Here is a 23,716-nt window from a genome sequence, read left to right as displayed (position 1 = left end):
ATGGTGGTTTATTTTCCTCCCTGTTTCCCTCTGTTTCCCCCTCCCCTTCCTCCTCTTCCATCATCATCATCAAAAGGAAGACATTAAACATTATTTTTTCAAATCTGAAATAATATCACAACTATTCCCTTAGGTAGAACTCACCAAATATTTTTTAATATGTTTATAATTGTAAGTTAATAGTAAACTATAAAGTTGTCATTAAAAAAACTGAGTGTTCATTTTATTAGTTTAAGGATTTGTAGTTTTAGGTCTAGGAATGCCATAATTCACAAAACTCTTGAAAATTTCTTCCTAAAATAAACAATCTTTTCAATAAATTGCTTTGGTTTTAAAAGTTTTCATTTTCATATAGGATATGCCAGAGTCAGAGTAGGGTTTTTTCCCTCCTTTAAAACAAAAACTTACTGTATAATATTTTGATATGTAAATTTTTTATTGTCTTACAGCCAGCAGAAAGCCATTCTGGAAGACCTTCTGACTGATATCCCTGTGCACTTTGATTTTCTGTTTTCTGACTCTCATGCCGAAGTAATTTCAGGGAAACAAGAAGGTTGGTATATTGGTCTTCACCTTAAAATTTGAGAACTGTTGCCTTAAGTCCCCCATTTCCCCCTGTGTACAATTTATTAAATTACTCCTAATATCTTAACATTTGGAAAACCATAGCCTTGAAGTAGTATAATTTTTAAATGGCAAAATTAGTTTCTTACATGGCTGGCCTTTGTATTATACAAACATTTAAGCCATTAAAAACATAATTTAGTTTGTCTTCACCACACTTGGGAAACAAATTTTGGATTTGTTGTGATAGAAAAATTTTATGTTCCTTGCCTAAGTTATACAGCTTTCTGGAATTATGATAATTACTGAGCTATTAGAGTCTTGTGTTGACTTTTTCTGTAGGAAGGGGAAATTATTCTTGACTTTGATACACTGAGAAAATACTAATTCTTTTTTCAAAGAAATAATTCTTTTGAGAGTTAAATGACAAATCAATGATACTATTTGGGGAATAGCTTGCTAGAAATGGAGAGCAAAAAGACATTTGAAAATCATCTAAAATTTTAGCAAAGACCTCCTCTTTGAAAGACACTGTAGAAAATACAAACCTGGGGCAAGATGGAGGAATAGGTGGACGCACCATACCTCCTCGCACAACCAAGATTAGAACAACAATAAATTACGGTCAGCATAACACACAGAACTGACAGAGGATTTATCTGAATGGAAGTTGGACAGCCAAGAAGTTGAAGTAGACCCGTACATCCAGACCGGTAGGAGACGACGAGCCGAGCGGGCGCAGGGATGGCGCGGGTCGGCAGCGTGCGGAGGTTGGGGAAAGTTTGGTGCGGAATCGGCGTGACAGCCATCTGGGGTGCAAGAACGCAGTGGTGATCCCTGAGTATGCAAGCTGCAGCTGCCGGACCCAGTGGGGCAGCGATTGTGGACCAGGGCAGAGCTCGCAGCCCAGGAGCCCGGGGAAGGGTCTGGGCCCAGGAGAACTGAACTGCCACCATTGATTCCCTCCCATCCCCGCTCCCGCCCCCCAATATAACGTCACAATCTAGCGACTGGGGCGCCCAGCCCCGGTGAACACCTAAGGCTCCGCCCCCCACCGTAACAAGAGCGACCAGACCGGGGAAAAAAAAAAAATTGGAGAGACACGGAAAGACATAAGACATGTGTACAACAGAGCAGATCAGTCCCCCAGGACTCATCCTTTTGAGCGACCAAGAAATAGCCAATCTATCAGATGCACAGTTCAAAACGCTGGTGATCAGAAAGCTCACGGAATTGGTTGATTTTGGGCGCAATTTAGATGAAAGGATGCAGGTTACCATAAAAGAGATGCAGGAAGATACGCGGAGGAGAGCCAATAGAGACAGGAAGGAATCTGAGTCTCAAAACAATACAGTGGACCAGAAGGAAGATAGAATCAATCAAGCAGGAAAGCATGATGAAATAAGAATTCAAAAAATTGAGGAGAGCCTTGGGAGCATCCAGGACACCTTTAAACATTCCAACATTCGAATTATAGGGGTACCAGAAGGGGAGGAGCAACAAGTGGAAAAGTTATTTGAACAAATAATAAAGGAGAACTTCCCCAATCTGGCAAAGGGAACAGTCTTCCAAGAAATCCAAGAAGCTCAGAGAGCCCCAAAGAAGTTGGACCCAAGAAGAAACACACCAAGGCACATCATAATTACATTAGCCAAGGTAAAAGCGAAGGAGAGAATCCTAGAAGCAGCAAGAGATAAGGGTATAGTAACCTACAAAGGAGTTCCCATCAGACTGTCAGCTGATTTCTCCAAAGAGACCTTACAGGCAAGAAGGGGCTGGAAAGAAATATTCCAAGTCATGAAAGACAAGGACCTACATCCCAGATTGCTCTATCCAGCAAAGCTCTCATTTAGAATGGAAGGGAAGATAAAGTGCTTCTCAGATAAGGTCAAATTAAAGGAATTCATCATCACCAAGCCCTTATTTTATGAAATGCTAAAGGGACTTATCTAAGAAAAGAAGATAAAGAAAAGACATGTATAGTAAAAGGACAGCAAACTCACAATTATTAACAACCACACCTAAAGCAAAACCAAAAGAAACTAAGTAAACAACTAGAACAGGAACAGAACCACAGAAATGGAGGGCACATGGAGGGCTAGCAGCAGGGGGGGGGGTGGGAGGAGGGGAGGGGGGGGGGAAAAGGTATAGAGAATAAGTAGCATAGAATGTAGGTTGAAAATAGATAGGGGGAGGGCAAGAATAGTACGGGAAATGTAGAAGCTAAAGAACTCATAAGAATGACACATGGACGTGAACTAAAGTGGGGGAATGTGGGTGGGAGAGGGGGTACAGGGTGGAGGGGAGGGAAGGGGGGAAATGGGACAAATGTAATAGCATAATCAATAAAATATATTTTAAAAAAAAAGAAAATACAAACCTGGGTGAAGTTCACATAATGCCAGGTGCACAGTTAATCACAATATGAGGTACAGTTTTAGGTACCGAAGGAAGATAAGGAAAAAGTATCATGGGAATTTGAAAGAGGAAGACATTTTTCTAGCTAAGGGCATCATGGAGAAAATGACATTTGAACTGTGCCTACTGAGTCGTTATAAACATAGCATACCAGAGCATGGTATAGATGGGGCTCTGAGAGAGGGATAGGAAGCACATTCCAGGCAGAAGAAATTATTTGAGTTGACACAGGTGGAAAAGGCTGCACTGTGGTTGGAGGAGCAAAACTATTGTAGTTTGACTGGATTATGGGCCTTTTGAAAGGTGTTAACAGTAGTAAAAGTTGGACAGGTCTTGGTGTCATCATCATAGGAGTGTCACTTTTTTCCTCTCCCTTTTGATTTATAATCAGACATTCATAACCAAAACAAAAATAAAAAGAGAAGCACTTACGCACAGCACACCAGGGCACCCAAGAGATCTGTTCATTTGTTGACCCCAAGTGGGTGGACTGAACCTTAGATGAGGCTGTAGAGCCAGGTGAGTGTTGGCAGGGGTGGCAGCAGACTAGCATGACCTTTCTGGCAGAGAAGGTGGAGGATGAACATGGTGAGCGAGAGTCTACCTGGACACACATGCTGCAGCTGGAGAAACCTGTTCCTGTCTCTGAGAAGACATCACAGTGACTGGGGGCAAGGGAAGAATTGGCAAAGAGAACTGAAGGAACGTGCTACCTGCTGTCTGCCACAGGATTCTTGCAAGAGGACCACCTATGGACATCTGGGACAACCCCTACTCAAGGATGCCCCTCTCTGGTCTGTGGACCCAAAGTACCAACACCTGCCCCGACTCTCTGGCTACCCTTTTTTCCCCTCTCCAACAACATTTTTTATGAGTATGCTCCCAACCTACTCAGCTCTAATAGGAGAAGCCAAGAAATTGTGCAGTAGTAACCTTCTGGAAAATAAAAGTCTCCTGTTTATAAACCTGTTGAATTGTTAGAATCAAAATAAACCAAGCTTTACCTAAATAAGACTGCTACTTGAATTGCAGTAGCAGAGGCACTTTTCATCAGACACTATGAAAAATCACAGTAATGTGGCATCACAAAAAGAAAATGACAATTGGATAGTACTCGAACCCAAAGACATTGACTGTTGTGATCTAACTGATAAAGAATTTGAAAATGTTGTGAAGAAATTCACCAAGCTACAAGAAAACTCAGGAAGGCAATGAATGATTTCAGGAATAAAATTAAAGAACAGAAGGAGTACTTCACCAAAGAAATTGAAATTCTAAAAAAAGAACCAAACAAATTCTGGAGCTGAAGAACTCAATAAAAGAGGTGAATAAAGTGCTGGAAATAAAGCATACCAGATGGAAGAGAGAATAAGTGAGCCAGAGGTTAGAAATACAAAAATGTTTCAGATAGAAGGTGAGAGAGAACTAAGATTTTTTAAAAGCGAAGAAATCCTACAAGAACTATGGACTCCATTAGAAGAGCTAACATAAGATTAATGGGCTTACCAGAAGAGAGGGAGAAAGCAGCAGAGTGTGTTTAAATAAGAGAACTTCCCAAACCTTTGGAAGGAACTTAAGTTACAGGTCTACAAAGCTGGTAGAACACCCTATTATTTCAACACAAAAAGATCTTCTCCAAGATACATTATATTAAAATTGTCAGAAATCAATGATGAAGAATTTTAAAGGCATCCAGAAAGAAAAAATACAGTAACCAACAAAGGAAACCCCATTAGGCTGTTAGCAGATTTCTCAGCAGAAACTTTAAAGGCCAGGAAAGAGTGTATGACATACATATTGAAAGTATTGAGAGAGAAAAATTGCAGGTTAAGATGACTACATCCTGGTAAAGTTCTTCATGAAGATATGAAAGAGAAATGAAGGCTTTCCAAGACAAGCAAAAGCTGAGGGAGTTCACCAGTCACTAGACCTGCCTTATGAGAAATGTGGAAGTCTTTGAGTGGAAATGAAAAGACAAAAGTAAACAAAACTCTGATTAAGAGTAAGAAAACTATTTTTTGATAACATATCAAACAATTATAGCATAAAAGTCAAAGGGAAGCATTAAAAGTAACTAGTTACTCTACTGCAATTGGTAACAGTAACAGCATAAAAAGACAATTGGTGACATAAAAATATAAAAAGGGAAGGTAAAAGGATGGATGGAACCTTTATAGGCAAGATAAATTGCTGTCAGCAAAAAAAAGGACTATTTTACCTATGAGATACTTCATGAAAACCTTGTAACCATACGTAAAAATCTACAGCAGAGACACAATACAAAACCAAAAAGGAGGCAAAACAAGTCACCATGGAAAACCACTAGTTTACAAAGGTAGAAAGAAACAGAAGGATAAAAACAGTGGAGAGGCAAAATAATTAGAAGGCAAAAGACAAAAATGGCAGCAATAAATCCTTACATGTCAGTAATCACCTAAAATGAAAATGGTTTGGACTCATCAGTCAAGAGACACTGACTAGATGGGTTAAAAATAAACAAGACCCAAATATATGCTGCCTGTAGTAGACTCATTTCATTTCCAAAGACACTCAGGCTCAAAGTGAAAGGATGGAACTTCGTGTTCTCAGCAAACAAACAAAAAGAAGGCAGGTGTAGCCATATTTAAACAAAATAAACTTCAAGACAAAAAGGGTAAGAAGAGATGAAGGTCTTTATATAATGATAAACAGGTCAATACATCAAGAAACTATGACAGTCCTGGCTGGTGTAGCTCAATGGATTGAGAACTGGCCTGCAAACCGAGGGTTTGCCAGTTCCATTCCCAGCTAGGGCACATGCTTGTGTTGCAGGCCAGGTCCCCAGTAGGGGGTGTGTGAGAGGCAAACAATCTATGTTTCTCTGGTACATTGATGTTTCTCTCCCTCTTTCTCCCTACCTTCCCCTCTCTCAGATAGATAGATGATAGATAGGCAGGCTATGACAGAAATACACATGCTCCAAACACCGAAATATGAGGCCTGTCCAGAAAAAATCCATTTATTGTTATTATAACAAGAACAGTTTGCAACATTGGTGTAACCTGGCAGCCAAGGTGAGTGGACTAGAATGTGCATACGTGAACAATGACAGCTTCACTGTACTTGTCAGTGGGGGCGGTAGAGACGCCATTGTGGAGGCCTATGTACTGTGTGGCCCTCACATTCAAAATGAGTGAGTAGAACAACAAATTTGAATCAAATTTCATGCTAAACTTGAACATTCCTCCATGGAAACTGTTCGGATGATTCAGAAGGCTACAGCTATGGGCAACTGATGATTGGCAGCTTCATCGTGACAGCACGCTTGTTCATGTATTATGTCTTGTGTAGAGTCTTTTTGTGAAACAACAAATCACCCAGGTAACTCAGCCCCACTACAGCCCAGACTTGGTGCCCTGTAATTTCTGGCATTTCCCAAAACTAAAATCATCTTTGAAAGCGATGAGGTTTCAAACTGTTGATGAGATTCAGGGAAATCTGAAGGGGTAGCTGATGGCGACTGGGAGAACTGTGTGAGGTCCCAAGGTACCTGCTTTGAAGGGAACTGAGGCATCATTGTCCTGTGTCCAATGTTTCTCGTATCTTGTGTGTTCTTCAATAAATGTCTCTATTTTTCATATTACGTGTCTGGGTACCTTCTGGACATACCTCATTTATTAAGCAAATATTAGCAGATCTTAAGGGAAAAATAGATAACAATACAGTAATAGTAGGGGACTTCAGTACCCCACAATCAGCAGTGCATAGGTTGTTCAGACAGAAAATCGGCAAGAAAATGTGACTGGACCACAGCTTAGAATAATTGACCTACCAGACATCTTCAGAACATTCCAGCCAACAGCAGCTGAATGTGTATTCTTCTCAAGTGCAAATGGAACATTTTCTAGAATAAACTATATGAATTTTAGCAAATTTTAAGAAGAATGAATCCCTACCAACTATCTTTTCTGACCACAGTGGTATAAAAATTAAAAATCAGCAACAAGAGACAAGTGAGAAAATCTACAAATATGCAGAAACTACACAATTCTAAATAACCAGTAGGTCGAAGAAATCAAAAAGGAAATAAAAATTATCTGAAACAAGTGAAAATTGGAATACAACTTGTCAGGTATTGTGGTGTGCAGCACACTCTTCTAAAATATCAAGGTGGAGGGAATAGTCCAAAACTCAATCTACAAAGCCAGCATTATCTTAAAACGAGATAAGGATTACAAGAACAGAAAACTAAACCAATATTCTGGATTAACGTAAATGTAAAAATTCTCAACAAAATATTAGCAAACCAATATCAAGAGCACATTATACACCAGGACCAAGTGAGATTTGTTCCTGAGACAAAAAGCGTTCAGTATATGCAAATCAGTAAGTGTGTAGTACATCACATCAATAAAGTGAAAGATGAAAATCACACGATCTTTTCAATAGACACAGAAAAAAGCATTTGACAAAATACAACATTTGTTTAAGAACTCTTAACATACTGGGTATACGTCAACATAATAAAGGCTGTATCACAGCTACCATTATATTCAATGGAGAAAAATTGATAGTGTTTAAGATCAGGAACAAAACAAGGATGCCTACTGTCATCACTCATATACAATATAGTACTAGAAGTCCTGGCCAGAGCAATTAGGCAAGATAGAAAAATAAAGACATCCAATTATGAAGGAAAAGATACAGCTATCCTTATTTGCTGATAAGATATATACATATATTTATATATACATATACATATACATATATATATATATATTCCCAGAATCATTCAGAAAATTGATAAATCATTGAATTAATGATGTCCATAAAGTGGACATTTTATGGATGCCCAGTCAACACACAGAAATCAATTGTATTCCTTCACACTAATGATGAAGCATCTGAAAAATAATAGCATTAAAAACAAAAATACTTAGGAGTAAATTTAACCAAGGAAGTAAAAGAGCTGTACAATGAAAACTACAAGTCTTTGCTGAAAGAAATTGGAGACAAACAAATGGAAAGACATCACATGTTCATGGATCAGAAGAATTTATATTGTTAAAATGTTCACACTGCTCTAAGCCATGTACAGATTCAACACAAACCCCGTCAGAATACCAAAGGCATTCTTCACAGAAATAGAAGAAACTGTTCTATAATTTGTGTGGAACCACAAACCCAAACAGCCAAAACAATCCTGAGGAAAAAAGAACAATGCTGGAGGTATCCCACTTCTCTATTTCAAACTATACTACAAGCCCAGAGTAACAAAAACAATATGATACCATTACAAAAAAGAGACATCAACCAAGGACACAACAGAGAGCTCAGAATTAAATCCCTGCTTATACAATCAGCTAATAAGGGAACCAAGAACACCCCGTGGGAGAAGGAGATAGTCTCTTCAAGTGGTGCTGGTTGATCAGGGCACATGCATGGGTTGTGGGCCAGGTCCCCAATTGGCATGTGAGAGGCAATTGATTGATGTTTCTTTCACACATTGAGGTTTCTCTCCTCTGCCGCCCTCCCTTCCCCTCTCTCTAAAAATAAATAAAAATCTTAAAGAAAAAAAAGGTGGAGGGAAAACTGGAGAAACACATGCAGAAAAATGAATCGGTCCCCTGTCTCATACCGCTCACAAAAATTAACTTAGTGAATTCAAAGACTTAAACATAAGGCCCAACACCATACAATTTCTAGAGGAAAAACTTAGGGAAGAAGCTCCTCAATACTCTCCTGGCAATGATTTTTTGGGCATGACCCCAAAAGTGCAAACAAGAAAAGCAAAAATCAACAAATGGGACTACATCAAACTCAAAAGCTTCTTTACAGCAAAAGAAACAGAATGAAAAGGAACCTACAGAAGGGAAGAAAATGTTTGCAAACTGAATATCAGGTAATGGGTTAATATCCAAAATATATAAAAATCACGTACAACTTAGCAACAACAAAAACAATGCAATTAAAAAATGGTCAGAAGAATGAAACACATTTTCCAAAGAGGACATCAAAATAGCCAACAGGCACATGAGAAGGCAGTTCAGTATCATTAATCATCAGGGAAATACAAATTAAAGCCACAATGAGATAATCACCTCACACCTGTTAGAATGTCATCAAAAAGATGAGAAAACAGGTGCTCATGAGGATGTGTTGTATAATATAAGGGTTTTCTTTTCATTAGTGGGAATGTAAATTGGTCTAATCACTATGGAAACAATATGGATGCTCCTCAAAGAATTAACAATGGATCTACCATATGATCTACCAATTCCACTTCTAGGTATTTCATTCCCAAAGGAAATGAAAATAGGACTTTGACACAGTATATGCACTCTTATGTTTATCACGGCATTATTCACAATAGCCAAGATATGGAAGTAACCCAAATGCCCATCAACAATCAATGGATTCAAAAGATGTGGTGCATATGCACAGTGGAATATTATTCTGCTGTGAAAAGAAGGATATCCTGCCATTTGCAACAATGCAGATGACCCTTGAGGACACTATACTAAACTACATAATTCAGAGAAAGACAAGTATGTATAATATCACTTATTTTTGGAATCTGGAAGCAAAAGATAAAACAACAACCCTGTAAAAACCAGAGTAGCCCTGGCTGGTGTGGCTCAGTGGATTGAGTGCTGGCCTGTGAACCTTAGGGTTGCTGGTTTGATTCCCAGTCAGGGTAATATGCCTGGGTTGCGGGCCAGGTCCCCAGTAGGGGGCGAAAGAGAGGCAACCACACATTGATGTTTCTCTCCCTCTTTCTCCCTCCTCCAGAGGATGGGGTTAGGGGTAAGATTGATGGTATTTAAGGGCACAAACTTGGGATGAGTGATAAATAAGCAATAGAGATTTAATGCACGATGCAGTTGACCCTTGAATATTGTTAGTTTGAACTGCTCGGGACCACTTAACAGCGATTTAAATTCAGCTGTATAATGAATATAGACAATAATATTATACATTAAGTAGGTAATATAAACATCACTGTAAGGGCAATTATAATATAATATACACATGTATCAAAGTAACACACCATTCCTACAGGAGGTTACATGTCACATTTTTTTCAGTAAAAAAAAACTGGACAGGTCTTGAATTGTCTGGCTGGGAAGTTTGGACTTCGTTCTGTAGATCAGTTGGTTCAGTAGCAGAAAATCGAGTGGGTTGAGTGCAAGAGTAGGGGCTGGAAGATTAATTAGATCTCTGCACAGCTTAAATAAGGATAGTAATGAAATGGGTAAAGATTGGATGTAGGAAATGTAAAAAGAGAATCAGATGTGGCAAATGAGTGAAAGTGAGGGATAATGGAAAGGGAAGAGCCAAGTTAACTTGTTTTTAAAATCTTGGAATTGATAGGTTTAATTTCACGAAAAGTAAAAACTCCAGTATTCGAAACAGTCTATAAATTTCTAAGGAAGACTAGCCCACCCTGGCTGGTGCGGATCAATGGACTGAGCACCCGCCTGTGGACTGGAAAGATTTACAGTTCAGTTCCCAGTCCAGGCACACCCAGTTGGGGATGTGGAAGCAGCAGCCGAGCAGTGTCTCCCTCCCTCTCTTTCTCCCTCCACATAAATAAATAAATAAATAAATAAATACCCTATGTAAATGATACAAAACTATAAATTGTAAAGTTGAGAGTTCTTGGAAAGCCACTAGGAAAAGATACATCAGTAAAAATGTGTTATTTCAGATGATGTTTTCACAGGTTGTCAGAGAATAAAATAAATGAGATGTTTGCACAGGCAGCATTTATCAGAGTTATACACAATATTTTAAAATTCTATTCTTATCTTTACCCTGTGCAATGTCTATAGGTGTGTATGCTTGGATCGGCATTAATTTTGTCCTCGGACGATTTGAGCATATTGAAGATGGTAAGTATGTTTCCAGCTAATGCATCTAACTGGAAGTTATGGCCTTTTCTGTTGGTTCTAAGGGCTAAAAAAGGAGCTAAGCGTTGTGGCACAGCTAAACATGTAGGACAGAGTGAGAGAAGCTGCTGTCTCGCACAACTTGGTTATAGTTGGGAAGAGGAGGCTGGGTTTGCTTAGAAATGTTTGAAACGCACCCTGGAAACAAGATTACACCTCCGAAGATCCCAGTTCTCTGGATTTGTTCCACACCCACAGATATGTCTCGTTCTCTGCAGATGACGAAGCAGTGGTGGAAGTGAACATTCCTGGTAGTGAAAGCAGTGAAGCCATTCTCCGCAAAAGAACTGCCGGTATTCTCGACATGGGAGGCGTGTCAACTCAGATAGCATACGAAGTCCCCAAAACTGTAAGCTTTGCCTCCTCACAGCAGGTATTATCTGTACAAGTTTCCTTCTTTTTGATTTGGTTTTATTTAACATGTTTCCGTCCATTTCTGTTTTGTTTTCTGAGTCCGAACACGTCTTTACTGTGCTTGCTGAGGTACCACCTTCTCAACCAGGAGAAAGCAGACAGGAGGAAGCCAAGGCAAAGCTCCCCTAAGCCATTTGTGTGTTCATTGAACTCGGCTGGTTTGTTTTCTGAACTCACGTGGAGTTTTTCTTTGGTATACATGTCAGTCAAATACTTGAGTTTTGTTTACATTTTCTCTTCAATTACTCTTTTCTCAACAGGGATTGTAAAACTTAAATAGAATAGCATCAGATTTCTTAAGTTACAATTGGGGAAAATACTTTTTTATTTTTTTATGGCTCTGATAGTTTTTGACTTTTCTGGAAAGTACTGCTTCCACGTTTCTGAACTCTGGTTCACTCTGTCTTTCTCTGTCCTCTCGTGCTCCCTGTCAGTGTAGTTTCCCAGTCGGCTGTGGCCTGTGTGGAGAGCAGCGGAAGGGTTTCCAGAGGTGCTCCTGATTCCCATGTGCCTTTATCACTCTCTGTCCATTCTGCTGTACACTAATGCCAAAGCCTGGTTTCCTACACTTTCCCGGAGCGTAGAGTGGTAGTTAAAAAAGACTGGTGCATCATCAGTTTGTCCTCACTAATTGTGTGTGTGGCCTTAGGCAGAGTCACTTAATTTCTTTGATCTGGTTTTCATCTACAAATGTGACTGCAAGTGCTTCTAACATAGACTTACTATTACGTTTTATAGGATAGTGTATATAATATATCTAATGCATTGCTAGGCACCTAGTGTTCTTGCAATAAATGATACATTAAACTCCTTAGAAAAAAAATTTTTTAAGGATTTTATTTATTTTTAGAGAGAGGGGAAGAAGGGAGGGAGAAAGAGAGGGAGAGAAACATCAATGTGTGGTTGCCTCTCACATGGCCCCCATTGGGGATCTGGCCCACAACCCATGCATGTGCCCCGATTGGAAATCAAACTAGTAACCCTTTGGTTCACAGCCCAAGCTCAATCCACTGAGCTATACCAGCCAAGGCAGGAAAATTCTTTGTAAATTCAAGTATTGCAATCTGTGTTTCCTACTTCCCATCCAGACATGCCTCCAGAAACTATAACAATCTGTAAAAAGTCACATTATTCCCTTCAAAATAAAGTAAAAAAATATATAAAGCAAGCTTGGAAAAAAATAGTGAAAAGGCAGGATTAAAATTTCCCATGAATGCATCATTGTGAAGAAAGCATTTTAGCATTTTGATGTTTTTTTTTCATTCTTTTTTCCCTATTCATATTTTTTTAATGTGGTTTTCATAATATTACTGTTTATTCAGTTTCATGACCTTTATTTAACAGTGCATAAGTGTGTCCCTCCATAAACTTCACTAGGATAAATTACTAAATCCTCCTAGGAGTTAGGACATCCAGCTTTTTCTGTCCCAGAATTACAAAAGACATCTTTGTGTATAGAGACTTTTCAATGTTTAGGATTATTTCCAAAGCATAGGATTCCATAAACAGATTATTAGGTTAGCAGATGTCAACTATATTGCCAACTTTCTTTATCAGTAAGCTGTAACAATATCACAGATGGGTAGTGCATCTGAAATTTCCTAAGTCAGAAATGTCACATTGATTTGGGAGGGATGCCTAGAAGGAAATACAGAAGCAGAAATTTTTGGTCCATTTAGATGAGAGTCTTTTGACGTTTTTCTTTTTAAAGAAGGTAGTTGTTTTTGTGTTGCTTAAAATATTAATTTTGTTATTCTTACATCATCAGGAAGAAGTGGCTAAGAACTTGCTGGCTGAATTTAACCTTGGATGTGATGTTCATCAGACTGAGCATGTGTACCGAGTCTATGTGGCCACATTTCTCGGGTTTGGTGGCAATGCTGCCCGGCAGAGATACGAAGACAAGATATTTGCCAACACAGTTCAAAAGAACAGGTAAAGCACCTTTTCTTGCTTAGCAGTCAAATTCAAATCCATGTCTCTCCTCCTGAAGACCTACCCAGGCAAAGCAGGAATACCTCAATCAGCAGAAGCCTGTCAGCACTGTTAGCTTTTTATTCCTCTGCCTATTGAGCTGGGAGAGGACATAGAGGACAGTGGGGTCCGGCCCTCAGCCCCGCACCCCAGCAGACTCCCAAGAAGGCTCGCTGACCCTCAGACCCACGCCTCCCTGATGGACTGGAAACTTCCCTCTCAGGACGTTAGGTAGCTCAGAGCCCCAGGTAATGCATGTTGTTTTCACTAATGTGTTTATTTGCCTGTCTTTTGCTCTGGACCACGGTGTTTTTTAAGGCCAAGTCCATCATTTCCAACATGCACTACACCACTCAATTTAATGTTGTTTTGGCTTAAAGAATACCAAGAACTTACAGGCATTTGTGAAGAACTTGGTATCAAGTCCATTTAGCTTTTTACTTTTTTCTAACTTCTTTTTTTTCTCTTTAATATGTTTTGACTAACTTAAATAAAAATGCCACTTAGTCCCCTATATTCCCCTCCCCTCGGCAATCACCATCCTGTTGTCCATGTCCATGAGTCCTTTTTCCTTTTTGCTCAATCCCTCCACCCCATCAACTCCCCCCTCCACTAGCATTCATCTGCTCTCCATCTATGAGTCTGTCACCATTTTCCCTGTTTGTTCATTAGATTCCACATGTGAGGGAAATCATTTGTCTTTCTTTGACTGGCTTATTTCACTTAGCATAATTTTCTCCAGGTTCATCCATGGTGTCTCGAAGGGTAAAATTTTCTTCTTTCTTCCATCTGAGTACTATTCCATAGTGTGAATGTCTCATAGTTGTTTTATCCACTCGTCTGCTAATGGACACTTGGGCTCTAAATTCTTTTTAAATCTTGCTAACATCAATTTGACAGCATTCTCTGGCAACTCAGCTTTATCCTATTTTTCTAAGACATCTAACCTAGTTTTCACAGGACACATTTTCACTTGTCACTTCTTTTTCACATTTCTTCCACATATAATAAAAATCAAAAAGGGGGGCTGGAAACACGCAGTTAGTGGGCACTTAGCAGCAGTGAACTAGGACAGAGAGCAGCTCACTGGCCACAGGCACTCAGTGGTGGGGACACCGGGCTGTATACAAGGAACGAAGGCGTGAGGTCACCTCACCAGGTAGTTGTTTCCCTGATTCTGTTAAGGTGTCTGCTATATGAAAGTGTGTATCACGAATCTCCAGGTGGGGCTCAAGTGTATCCTTTACTAACTTAATTATCCTGGAACCTTCTGTTGCCACAGGACACTGGGCAAGGTATGTGGTCCATAGAACACACTTTGGGAGGCATTGACTTCAGAACACAGTTTTCTGTCAGTCTCATGATCAAGTTTCTCTTTTGCCATAGGCTCCTGGGAAAGCAAACTGGTCTAGCTCCGGATACTCCATACCTGGACCCCTGCCTACCCCTAGACATTAAAGATGAAATCCAGCAAAATGGACAGACCATGTACCTGCGGGGAACAGGAGACTTTGACCTGTGTCGACAGACTCTCCAGCCTTTCATGAACAAAACAAATGAGACGCAGACTTCCCTCAACGGGGTCTACCAGCCCCCGATTCACTTCCAGAACAGCGAATTCTATGGCTTTTCTGAATTCTACTACTGCACTGAGGATGTGCTGCGGATGGGAGGAGACTACAATGCTGCCACATTTACTAAAGCTGCAAAGGTAACCTTCAGAGAGACCTCCATCTGCGTGCTTCGGGAGACTGGGGTGGACAGTGGCAGGCCTTGTCCTCCCTTCACCACTGGAGGCCCAGGTCAGAGAAGGGAGAGGAGGAGGATGGAAGGCTCTCATGCCACACGTTGGGGATCCTGTTCCCTCGGTTGGGCAAGGGGAATGGTCAAGCAGGAGCCCAGACTTCTCTGTGAGCTGACTTCTGCCCCGCAGCTGAACAACTGCCCTGGTCACCAGTGGCTCCCAGGTTGTACTGCTGCATAATACTGGGAGCATTACCTGACAGTACTTTCTGCAGCCTTCCAGGACTTCCATCTCAAGTTCTCCCTGCCTTTCTGGGTCTCTTGGGCTCCCTTAAAGGTTCCCCCCTCACACCCCTTAATCCTTGGTGGTCCCAGACTCCCACTCTTGGCCTTCTGCCTTTCGTGTTCTCGGGTGATCTCGTCCATGCTTGTTATTTGCTGCTGTCTCTCAAGGAGAGGCTGCGGTGCCGACCCCACGCAGTGCCTGCTTGCTGTCCCAGCACCACATACACCCACCGTTTCCTCCCTGGTCTGTTCCGTCTTGCTCTCAGTTAATGGTCACTGAACATCCAGTCCCCTGTCACGTGTTCATCCCTTGCTGGACACTCCTGTATGACCAAGCACGTCACTTGATGTCATATAGATATTTCTCAGCCACCTTCCTACTTTCTGTCCTAGTGTTGTCGTCCTAGTCCAGGCCTCTGTCCATCACCAGCACTATTGCAGGAGCCTCTCAGTTGGTCATCTTGTGTCTGATCTTCCTCCATCATTCATCTTCCAGCTGCTCCCAGACTGTTGTGTCAGAACACAAGTGCAGTCACCTGCCCTCCTCTTTAAAATCTTCAGTGGCTTCCTTTTCCTCCCAGGGCACATTTCAAATCCCCTCTAGAGCGTCATCTTCCCACCTGGCTCTTTATACTATAATTGCCTCAGACAACCCCTTGTTTCCCTCACTCCTGTGCTACTTGCTCCTTGTCTTGGTTCCTGGTGGACCCTGGCCTGGAGTGCCTGTCCTCTCCCTCTCCCTCCATCCAGAGTGCTGTTCCTGTTCCCTGTCGAAAGTTTCTCAGCTTCTCTGAGACTCTGTTTCTTCATCCTTTACATAGAGATTAGAATAGTAGCCATGTAAGTGCTGTGACACCTCTTTGTTTTCTCTCAAAGACAGAGTCTTTTGTAACTGTCTTTGTGTCCCAGAACCTCTCACTGTGCAACCACACACAGTGCTGCTCGGTCACAGCTGGCTCAGTGCCAACTCACTTCCAAACACCTGTGCTTGTCACATGTAGTCATGGAAGGAGACACTGAGCCATTTTCAAGAGGTTGGTGTGGGCAGTGAAATTCTCTTTAACAATCACTTCGGCAGAATTTTAAGACAAAGAACAGCATTCTTGCCCTGACCAGTGTGGCTCAGTGAGTTGGGTGTCGTTCCACCAAGCAAAATGTTGCTGGTTCAATTCCCAGTTGTGGGCATGTGCCTGGGTTGTGGGGGTTGATCCACGGTTCAGGGCAGGTACAGGGTGCAGAAGAGAGGTGACTGATCGATGTTTCTTTCTGATATAGGTGTTTCCCTCCTCTTTCTCCCTCCTTTCCCCCTCTCTCTCAAAATGTCATAAAATCTGCCCTGGCTGTTGTGGCTCAGTGAATTGAGTCCTGGCCTGAGAACCAAAAGGTCACCAGTTTGGTTCCCAGTCAGGGCACATGCCTGGGTTGTGGGCCAGGTCCCCAGTAGGGGGTGCACGAGGGGCAACCACACACTGATGTTTTTCTCCTCTTTCTCCCTCCCTTCCCCCCCCTAAAAATAAATAAATAAAATATTTAAAATACATAAAATCTTAAAAAAAAATAAGAACAGCATTCTCTGATCAGTAATATTCACTGAGTGGTCGTGTGTCTTCTTGGCACACACATATAAGTTACACTTCTGTTCTAATTGGAAGGATATGTTTCTTATGAATATGAATTTGATAAACCCTTTTTAGTGAAAAAACATTTACCCCAATGATTTATTTTGAGTAAAATTTCTTTCAGGATTATTGTGCAACAAAGTGGTCCATCTTGCGGGAGCGCTTTGACCGAGGACTGTATGCCTCTCACGCAGACCTCCACAGGCTGAAGTAAGTCGTGGACGGGCAGGCCCCGGGTGTGTTGGGGAGACCAGGCATTCAGTAGGGCCCCGGCTCGCCACACCCCGGCCCAGCCTGCCTACCTGCCTGTCCTCATCAGTCACTGCTGCTCCTCATCTGTCCTGGCTTCCTTTCGGACAAGACAGCAAACAGTTGAGCCCAAACATCCTGCTCCACACATAGTTTTACTCAGTTTTGCTGTTCTTTCCACCTGGAATTCCCCTAGTCATCCTTTGCCATTGAAATCCTGCCCGGACATCACAGTGAGGGAGGGGGCTGTCTTTTTTGTCCTCCTCTGCCCTTTCAGCCAGAGCCCTTCCTTCTCCCCGAGCCTCCAGAGCCCTCAGGTTTCTGCTGGTGTTTGTCATTTCTGCTTTGTATCTAGGTATCTGTTGCTTTTCAAAAATCCTCCCATTTTAAGTTAAGTGCATTGACCATTATTTGTTAATTACATCTTATTACTTAGCCCGATGCTTTGCCAAAAGGAAGTCTCCAATAAATATTTAGAATCATAGAATAATAGAGCTGAAAAGGATCCTCCTCTTTTTCATTTTATAATAAAGAAACTGAGGTCCCAAGAAGTTGGAGCTTGTTTGGTATTTATGGAATAAGTAAAAGATGCAATGGCAGAGGCAACATCTGTCACAGCATTGCATTTAATTACACTGAGACCAAGTTTTGTGAGCTTATTGATTTGGACAGGCAGGCTGTTGTGTGTTGTGAGACAAGGGACATAAGCCAAGTAAAGCATGCAATGGTTTGGGCTGCTCAGGGCTCCGGCTTCAGGAAGCCTGTGCACCCACACTGGCCCCAGAGGGGGCCCGTCTCCGTGCACAGTTTATCTTGACCAGTGACCCAGTGCCACCTCTGTCTGTGCTCGGTGCCTGCAGGTATCAGTGCTTCAAATCTGCCTGGATGTTTGAGGTGTTTCATAGCGGCTTTTCGTTTCCTGTTACCTACAAAAATTTAAAGACCGCCTTGCAAGTTTATGACAAGGAGGTTCAGTGGACCCTTGGAGCAATTCTTTACAGGACCCGCTTTTTACCCTTAAGGTATGGATGTGAATTTGGTAACAAGCATCAAACACAAGATGCTTTTCTTCAGTTACAATGCACCACGGCAACTGCGGCCTGCGGGTGTCTGGTGCACTGGGCTGAGGTGCAGAGTCGTACACTTTGTGCTGTCCCCCGCCCCCCTCCCAGTGGTGCTGTACCAGGGCATGATTATTCTCGAGTGCCAGTCCTCCCGACCCTGGACAGAGCATTGACTCCTGGGTTTGTGGGAGGCCTTTGTGGCTTTGCAACCCTTCTCAACACACTGTCTTTAATGCTACTACATAGGTCACACAGGAAACCATTGCACCGAAATGTTTATGAAAATACTACAGAAAACACATTTGTGGTATAGTGATCTATGTTCTTTATTAACATGTGAAATAACAAGGTTTGGCAGCAGGAATAGTGCCTTCTGTAATTTCACTGTGGTGACACATGTCATTATTTTAAGACATCTGCAAAGCACCACAGTGTGATATGAAAAGTCTGTGAGTGCCACCAGGAGCAAAGTCCCAGGTCCTGCCGATACCACAGTGGTTTGCTGGCTACATCCATGTTCCATGGAGACCCTGCATTAGTCAGAGACTGACACGGGCTCACAGACCCCCACAGAGGGACCCTGCTTCACTGGTAAATGAGATCTTAGCTTTTGGGGTTTTCCCCCTCATTTAACTGAGCTCCAAGCAATACATGGAGCTGGTTCACTGGAAAAATTGCAAGTAGTGGGTGGTACTGATCAGAAACTGGTTTGTCCCACATTGGCTTCTGAGTAACTAGCGAAACCCTCACGGTTCTACATTTCTCTGACTTTTGTTATAACCAAGTTACGATGGTGGTGACTGCTGCAGACCAGTGAGTACGCTTTCACTTGGGGCCTGGTTAGCACTCACAGCTGTCGTCTGGTAGGCCGGATTTAGAGGTCAGGAAACTGAGTCTTGAGACAGGATTAGTTTCTGTCCTCAGAGCTGCGTCCTGACCCGTGTCCTGTGCACTGTATGTCACACGCCTAGCCCGATCAGTTCTCTGTTGCCTCTCATCTGGCTTGTTTTTGTTCCCTTGTGGGCAGAGATATCCAGCAGGAGACTTTCCGGGCCAGTCACGCGCACTGGCGGGGCTTCTCCTTTGTCTACAATCACTACCTGTTCTTCGGCTGCTTCCTGGTGGTCCTGCTCGCCATCCTCCTCTACCTGCTGCGGCTCCGGCGCATTCACAGGCGGATGCTTCGCAGCGGGTCGGCCGCCGTGCTCTGGCTGGAGGAGGGCCTCCCGGCCCAGAAGATTGGGGGTACCTTATGAACCAGATGCAAGGGAGAGAGCCCGGGAAGACTGGGCTCTTAAAGGAAAAGCCATTTTTGCCTCAGGGTTTCTTCTCTTTTTGTTTGGTTTTATTTTTCCTTTCCCCTTTTGTTCCTTGAAACAAAAACAAATTCCATTGTTTGTAAAAACTCTCCTGTCCTGGAAGAATCACATTTAGCCCTGTTTTGTACACAGCTTTAAATTGAGGGTTAGGGAAAAGGGAAAATCACTTCATTTTTGCTGCATAGGATATTTGCCAAAAATTACGAAGGTTTTGGTTTTTCTTTTAAGGTATGTTCAGTTTTAAACAGATGCACTTTGATATTGGAGGAAAGCAGCAAAGGTGTTTTCTATCAGTAGAGCTAGGACCGAAGGGTGATATTTTAAGGAACCAAAAAACCTACTGAATGAAATTAAAATGCTTTTTTTTCCTCTACCTTAAAAACTAAAGAGGACGTTTAGTTTTTATTTATTGTTTAGGTCTGTCACTATATGTTTTCTTTGCAGATTTAAAAAATCAAAATCTTTTATATCCAAAAGAGAGAAAACTGGTTACCAAGAGGTAATTATTTTTCAAATTGATAGTGAAGAGACGTGAAAAATGTGAAATAATGACTAGAGTGCTGTGTGTGTGTGTGAAAATGGTAATGAAAGTGAATGAGGGATACAGTGTTCTTTTAAAAACACACACTTCAGAATTTTCGTTTTCATTTTATTTTATTTTATTTGGAAAAATCCACTACCATGATCTTATCCTTTGATCACGGTAATCAGTTTCTTCATCTTATCTTTCAGTGGCCTCAGAACACTCTGTTTTTGAATGAGCCAGAAAATTTGTGAAGTTTCACTGGTTTCACTGGTTTCAACTCAAATTACTAGAATTTGAGCTGATGGCAGCTGACAGGCACATCCGTGTTTCTTAATAATGCATCTTTGCTTGTTTAGCTGCGCTCCAGTTTCTTACAACTCAAGGTTGGTGTCCCGCCCTCCCGATTAAAAACCGCCCCAGCAGTTCATTCTGAAGATCCTGCCGTGGCTCAGTATGTTCTCTTCACCACCGTCATCCTGGGCGAGGCCGCGTGGGCACCACCACTGTGGCCCACGCTGAAAGAAGGGTCCGAGTGTCACACCAAAAAGAAGCCCACGTTTTGAAGAAAACAAGTTTGACATTTTAAATAAAAAAATTTAAAAAGACCAATGGATTGGCATATGTGAGGTCAGTTGTTTTTCACCTATTCGTTTAGTTTGGAACCACTGGGAATTCGTGCCTTTTTAAAGTTCTTTCTGTGTGCGAGCATGTGCACTGTTTAACTTCAGGAGAGTTAAATCCGTCTAGTTGGTAGCAGATGTGCATTTTGAGAACCATCAGTTGCTTTTTTAAAACATTGTTGATTAGAAAAAGAATTTAGATTCTGAAGTGCTTATGTAACCAAGGGGGGGAAAGTGGGAGGCTTCTATCTTGTTTATTAATTACTTAAAACCATGACATACTATATGTTGATGATTTAAAAGATCACAAAAATTTTTTAAGATTTTACTTATTTCTAGAGAGGGGGAAAAGAGGGACAGAAATATCGATGCAAGAGAAAAACATCAATTGGTTGCCTCTCAAATGTTCCCTAACCAGGAATCGAATTGGCAACCTTTTGATTTGTGGAGTGACTCCCAACTCACTGAGCTACACTGGACAGGGCTAAAAGGTTACAAATTTATGAAAGAAGTGGAAGTTCTATTATTCTCCTTAAAGCGAATATTCTAACAGTGAAGAAATTTTTGGTAGAATATTTGCCTCTCACATATCCGGAAGGTAGGAAGAGTTGTGTGGTGTTATAGGAACTAATGTGGCGAGTCTTGTTTCAGAGAGGATGGAGAAAAACGTGCCTGTGAAAGAGCCAACTTCTGAAGTGCTGGTCTCCAGATAGTAAATCCTTGGTCCCTGGTAAACACTGTTCTCGTCAAGACCCAGCCACAAATGACCTGTGTCACACATACCCGGACGTAGCATGAGGGTGCATGCTTCTCAAAGTCTTCAAGGGGTTTGCTCTGTAGCCTGTGGGTGGCATTAGTGGTGAAGAGGAGTAAGTTTCCACTTTAGCTTTTCTCCCACCAGTTGTTTGGAATAGGAAGGCCTGAACAGTAGAATGAAGAGTTTCAAATGCCTTGAGTATGCGATTTTGCCTTTAAAATCAAGGCAAGGATAAGCTAGCATGGGCACAGGTTTAAATAGCCCTTAATTAAGACTTCCTACCACAAACAGCTACTTATTGAATAAAGAAGGCCAGTTGGGTCCCACTCTGTACTGTTCAGGAGACAAACCCAGGGAAGTTCTGCTTTATGCCTAGCCTAGGGATCCTCTGCAAGGACCACCCACCCTCCAGAGGACATCCCCAGATCAGGGTCCCCAGGCCCAGACAGCCCTTGAACTCGCTCAGGTGCCTGTGTTCCCGCCAAGAACTCCCTGCAGCTGGCAGTTTGGCAGACTTGCTCACAGGGAAAATCTGGAAGACCCTTGAGCTGAGAATGGTGTTTCAACTTGTAAAGGGTAGTTAGAGACAAAAAGAGGGAAGAATGTGCAACAGACACTGGAGTGTAGAGCCTGAACTACCTACTGAGTGTCCCTTCACAGAAGACATTTGCTGATCCCTGTGTGAACAGTGCCATTCGAGATCACTTTTCTGATAAACCAGGAAAGCTGCCCATCCCCAATGTATAAAAGGCTATTCAGGAGGGCTCGCTGTGTTGTGTTGAAACATCTGCAGTTGTGAGATGTCACCTTGTTTTTCATCACTTTATACCACAGGAGATAAGAGACTAGGCCAGGGTGGGCTGATGTGGGAGGTGAGCCAGGGAGGAGCTCCATTCAGGAGAACTCGTGTCCTTTAAGGGCTGGCCAAAAGGGCCATAAACTGAATAGACAGCAAGAAAACGGGGGGGCCTGCTGAAAGCCTTGTCAGAGGAGAACATCTGTGTGGGGCCTCTGCTCCGTCGCCGTGTGCGCCCATTCAGGCTGCCGGAGGATGCGCCTGAGCCTATGCAGGCCATTTAGGGAAATCACGGTGGAATTACAAACATTGTTTTGTACCAGTGGTTTTTGCACATTTTCACCCTATACTGCTTGGCTCTGGGCAGCACCCCCACCCTGGGGTCAACCAAAGAGGCTGCGGGGGCTCAGCCTGGCCGCCCCAGAGGCGGAGGAGGCATGTGTTCACCACCCACGTCCCCACCTGTGCGGTGCACTCAGGTTGGCACACTCTAGATTAACAGATACTGAAGTTCTAAACTCAGGCCTACGTAGAATAGTTTTCCTCATAAAGAAGCATGTGTATCACTTGGCAAGAAACACAAAAAAGGCGAGTGTGTTTTCCCAGCTTTAAAAAAATACCAGCTTTAGGATTTTGTGCGGTAATGTGCAATGCAGCAAAACTACCTACAGGTAAATTATTTAGTTATTTCTACGTCTGTTCTTTATGATACTGAATTTTCCCTTTCAATAATAAATGATGTGACTAACCAAGGAGAATTGTTTGGTTAATAAGATTATGTTTTACAGTTAGAAATTACAAAAACTGAGGGAACCTAAATGTGCTTTATTTAAATGATGTTTTCCATATTTAAATGATGTTTTCCATTCAAGGGAAGAATAATTCCCTTTGGGGGGCTGTGGTGTCCTATCACTTTCCATTTGGGGAACCTCACCTTTTTACCCTTGCACATCAGTGGGTGTTGAGAATCAAAATGAAAGTTCATCAGTGTGAGCTTGCGTTCTGTGATTTAAACAGGTTTTTCTCTGATGTTTGAATCTTGTTACCTGTTATAGTGCTATGTCAATTCTAAATTTACTAAAATAAATTGTCTGGGTCTGACCACACTCCGAGTTGGCTGTATCTAATGTGCATGTGGTGCCGTAGCACCGTGCATGTAGTGCGGGTAGGGCGTCTGTTCGTCCTGCAGCTCAGACGCCAGATGTTCCACAAGGAGAAACACCAAGGGGTATGCCATTAAGCCAGTCTCCACAGTGAAGGCCATACCTATTAACTGTGTAGGAAGGGAGGGAGGGAGGAAGGAAGGAAAGAAGGGGGGAGGGAGGGAGGGAGGAAAACAGAAAGATGAAATGAACCAACTTCTATGTATTTTCTCTTAAATAGTGAAAATAAAAGCTGACTTTCAATTACACCATTTTCATTTCCACCTAAACTTGA

At 42.0% G+C, this 23,716-nt stretch overlaps 1 protein-coding gene across 4 annotated transcripts in view; it reads left to right on the top strand.

Moving 5' to 3' along the window:
* The window catches only part of ENTPD4 (ectonucleoside triphosphate diphosphohydrolase 4), a 35,603-nt gene extending 12,218 nt beyond the window's left edge, over window positions 1–23,385 (top strand). The window contains exons 6-14 of one of the 4 annotated variants that reach the window (XM_045852967.1): window positions 450–553; window positions 10,797–10,856; window positions 11,132–11,262; window positions 11,416–11,520; window positions 13,096–13,262; window positions 14,688–15,012; window positions 17,073–17,158; window positions 18,058–18,219; window positions 19,289–23,385. In XM_045852967.1, coding sequence (XP_045708923.1) covers window positions 450–553; window positions 10,797–10,856; window positions 11,132–11,262; window positions 11,416–11,520; window positions 13,096–13,262; window positions 14,688–15,012; window positions 17,073–17,158; window positions 18,058–18,219; window positions 19,289–19,517 — 1,369 coding nt within the window. In that variant the 3' untranslated portion in view covers window positions 19,518–23,385. Of the gene's footprint in view, window positions 1–449; window positions 554–10,796; window positions 10,857–11,131; window positions 11,287–11,366; window positions 11,521–13,095; window positions 13,263–14,687; window positions 15,013–17,072; window positions 17,159–18,057; window positions 18,220–19,288 lie in introns of all 4 variants that reach the window. The other 3 variants (XM_045852968.1, XM_045852970.1, XM_045852969.1) reach the window with 3 other exon arrangements.
* The last annotated feature ends 331 nt before the right edge of the window (window positions 23,386–23,716 follow it).

The sequence above is a fragment of the Phyllostomus hastatus genome, unplaced genomic scaffold, assembly GCF_019186645.2.
Source record: "Phyllostomus hastatus isolate PE091 unplaced genomic scaffold, TTU_PhHast_1.1 phas_contig_98, whole genome shotgun sequence".
NCBI classification, from domain to species: Eukaryota; Metazoa; Chordata; class Mammalia; order Chiroptera; family Phyllostomidae; genus Phyllostomus; species Phyllostomus hastatus.
The sequence above is the reverse complement of the archived record's forward strand: the minus strand, read 5'-3'. Positions and strand labels throughout refer to the sequence as shown.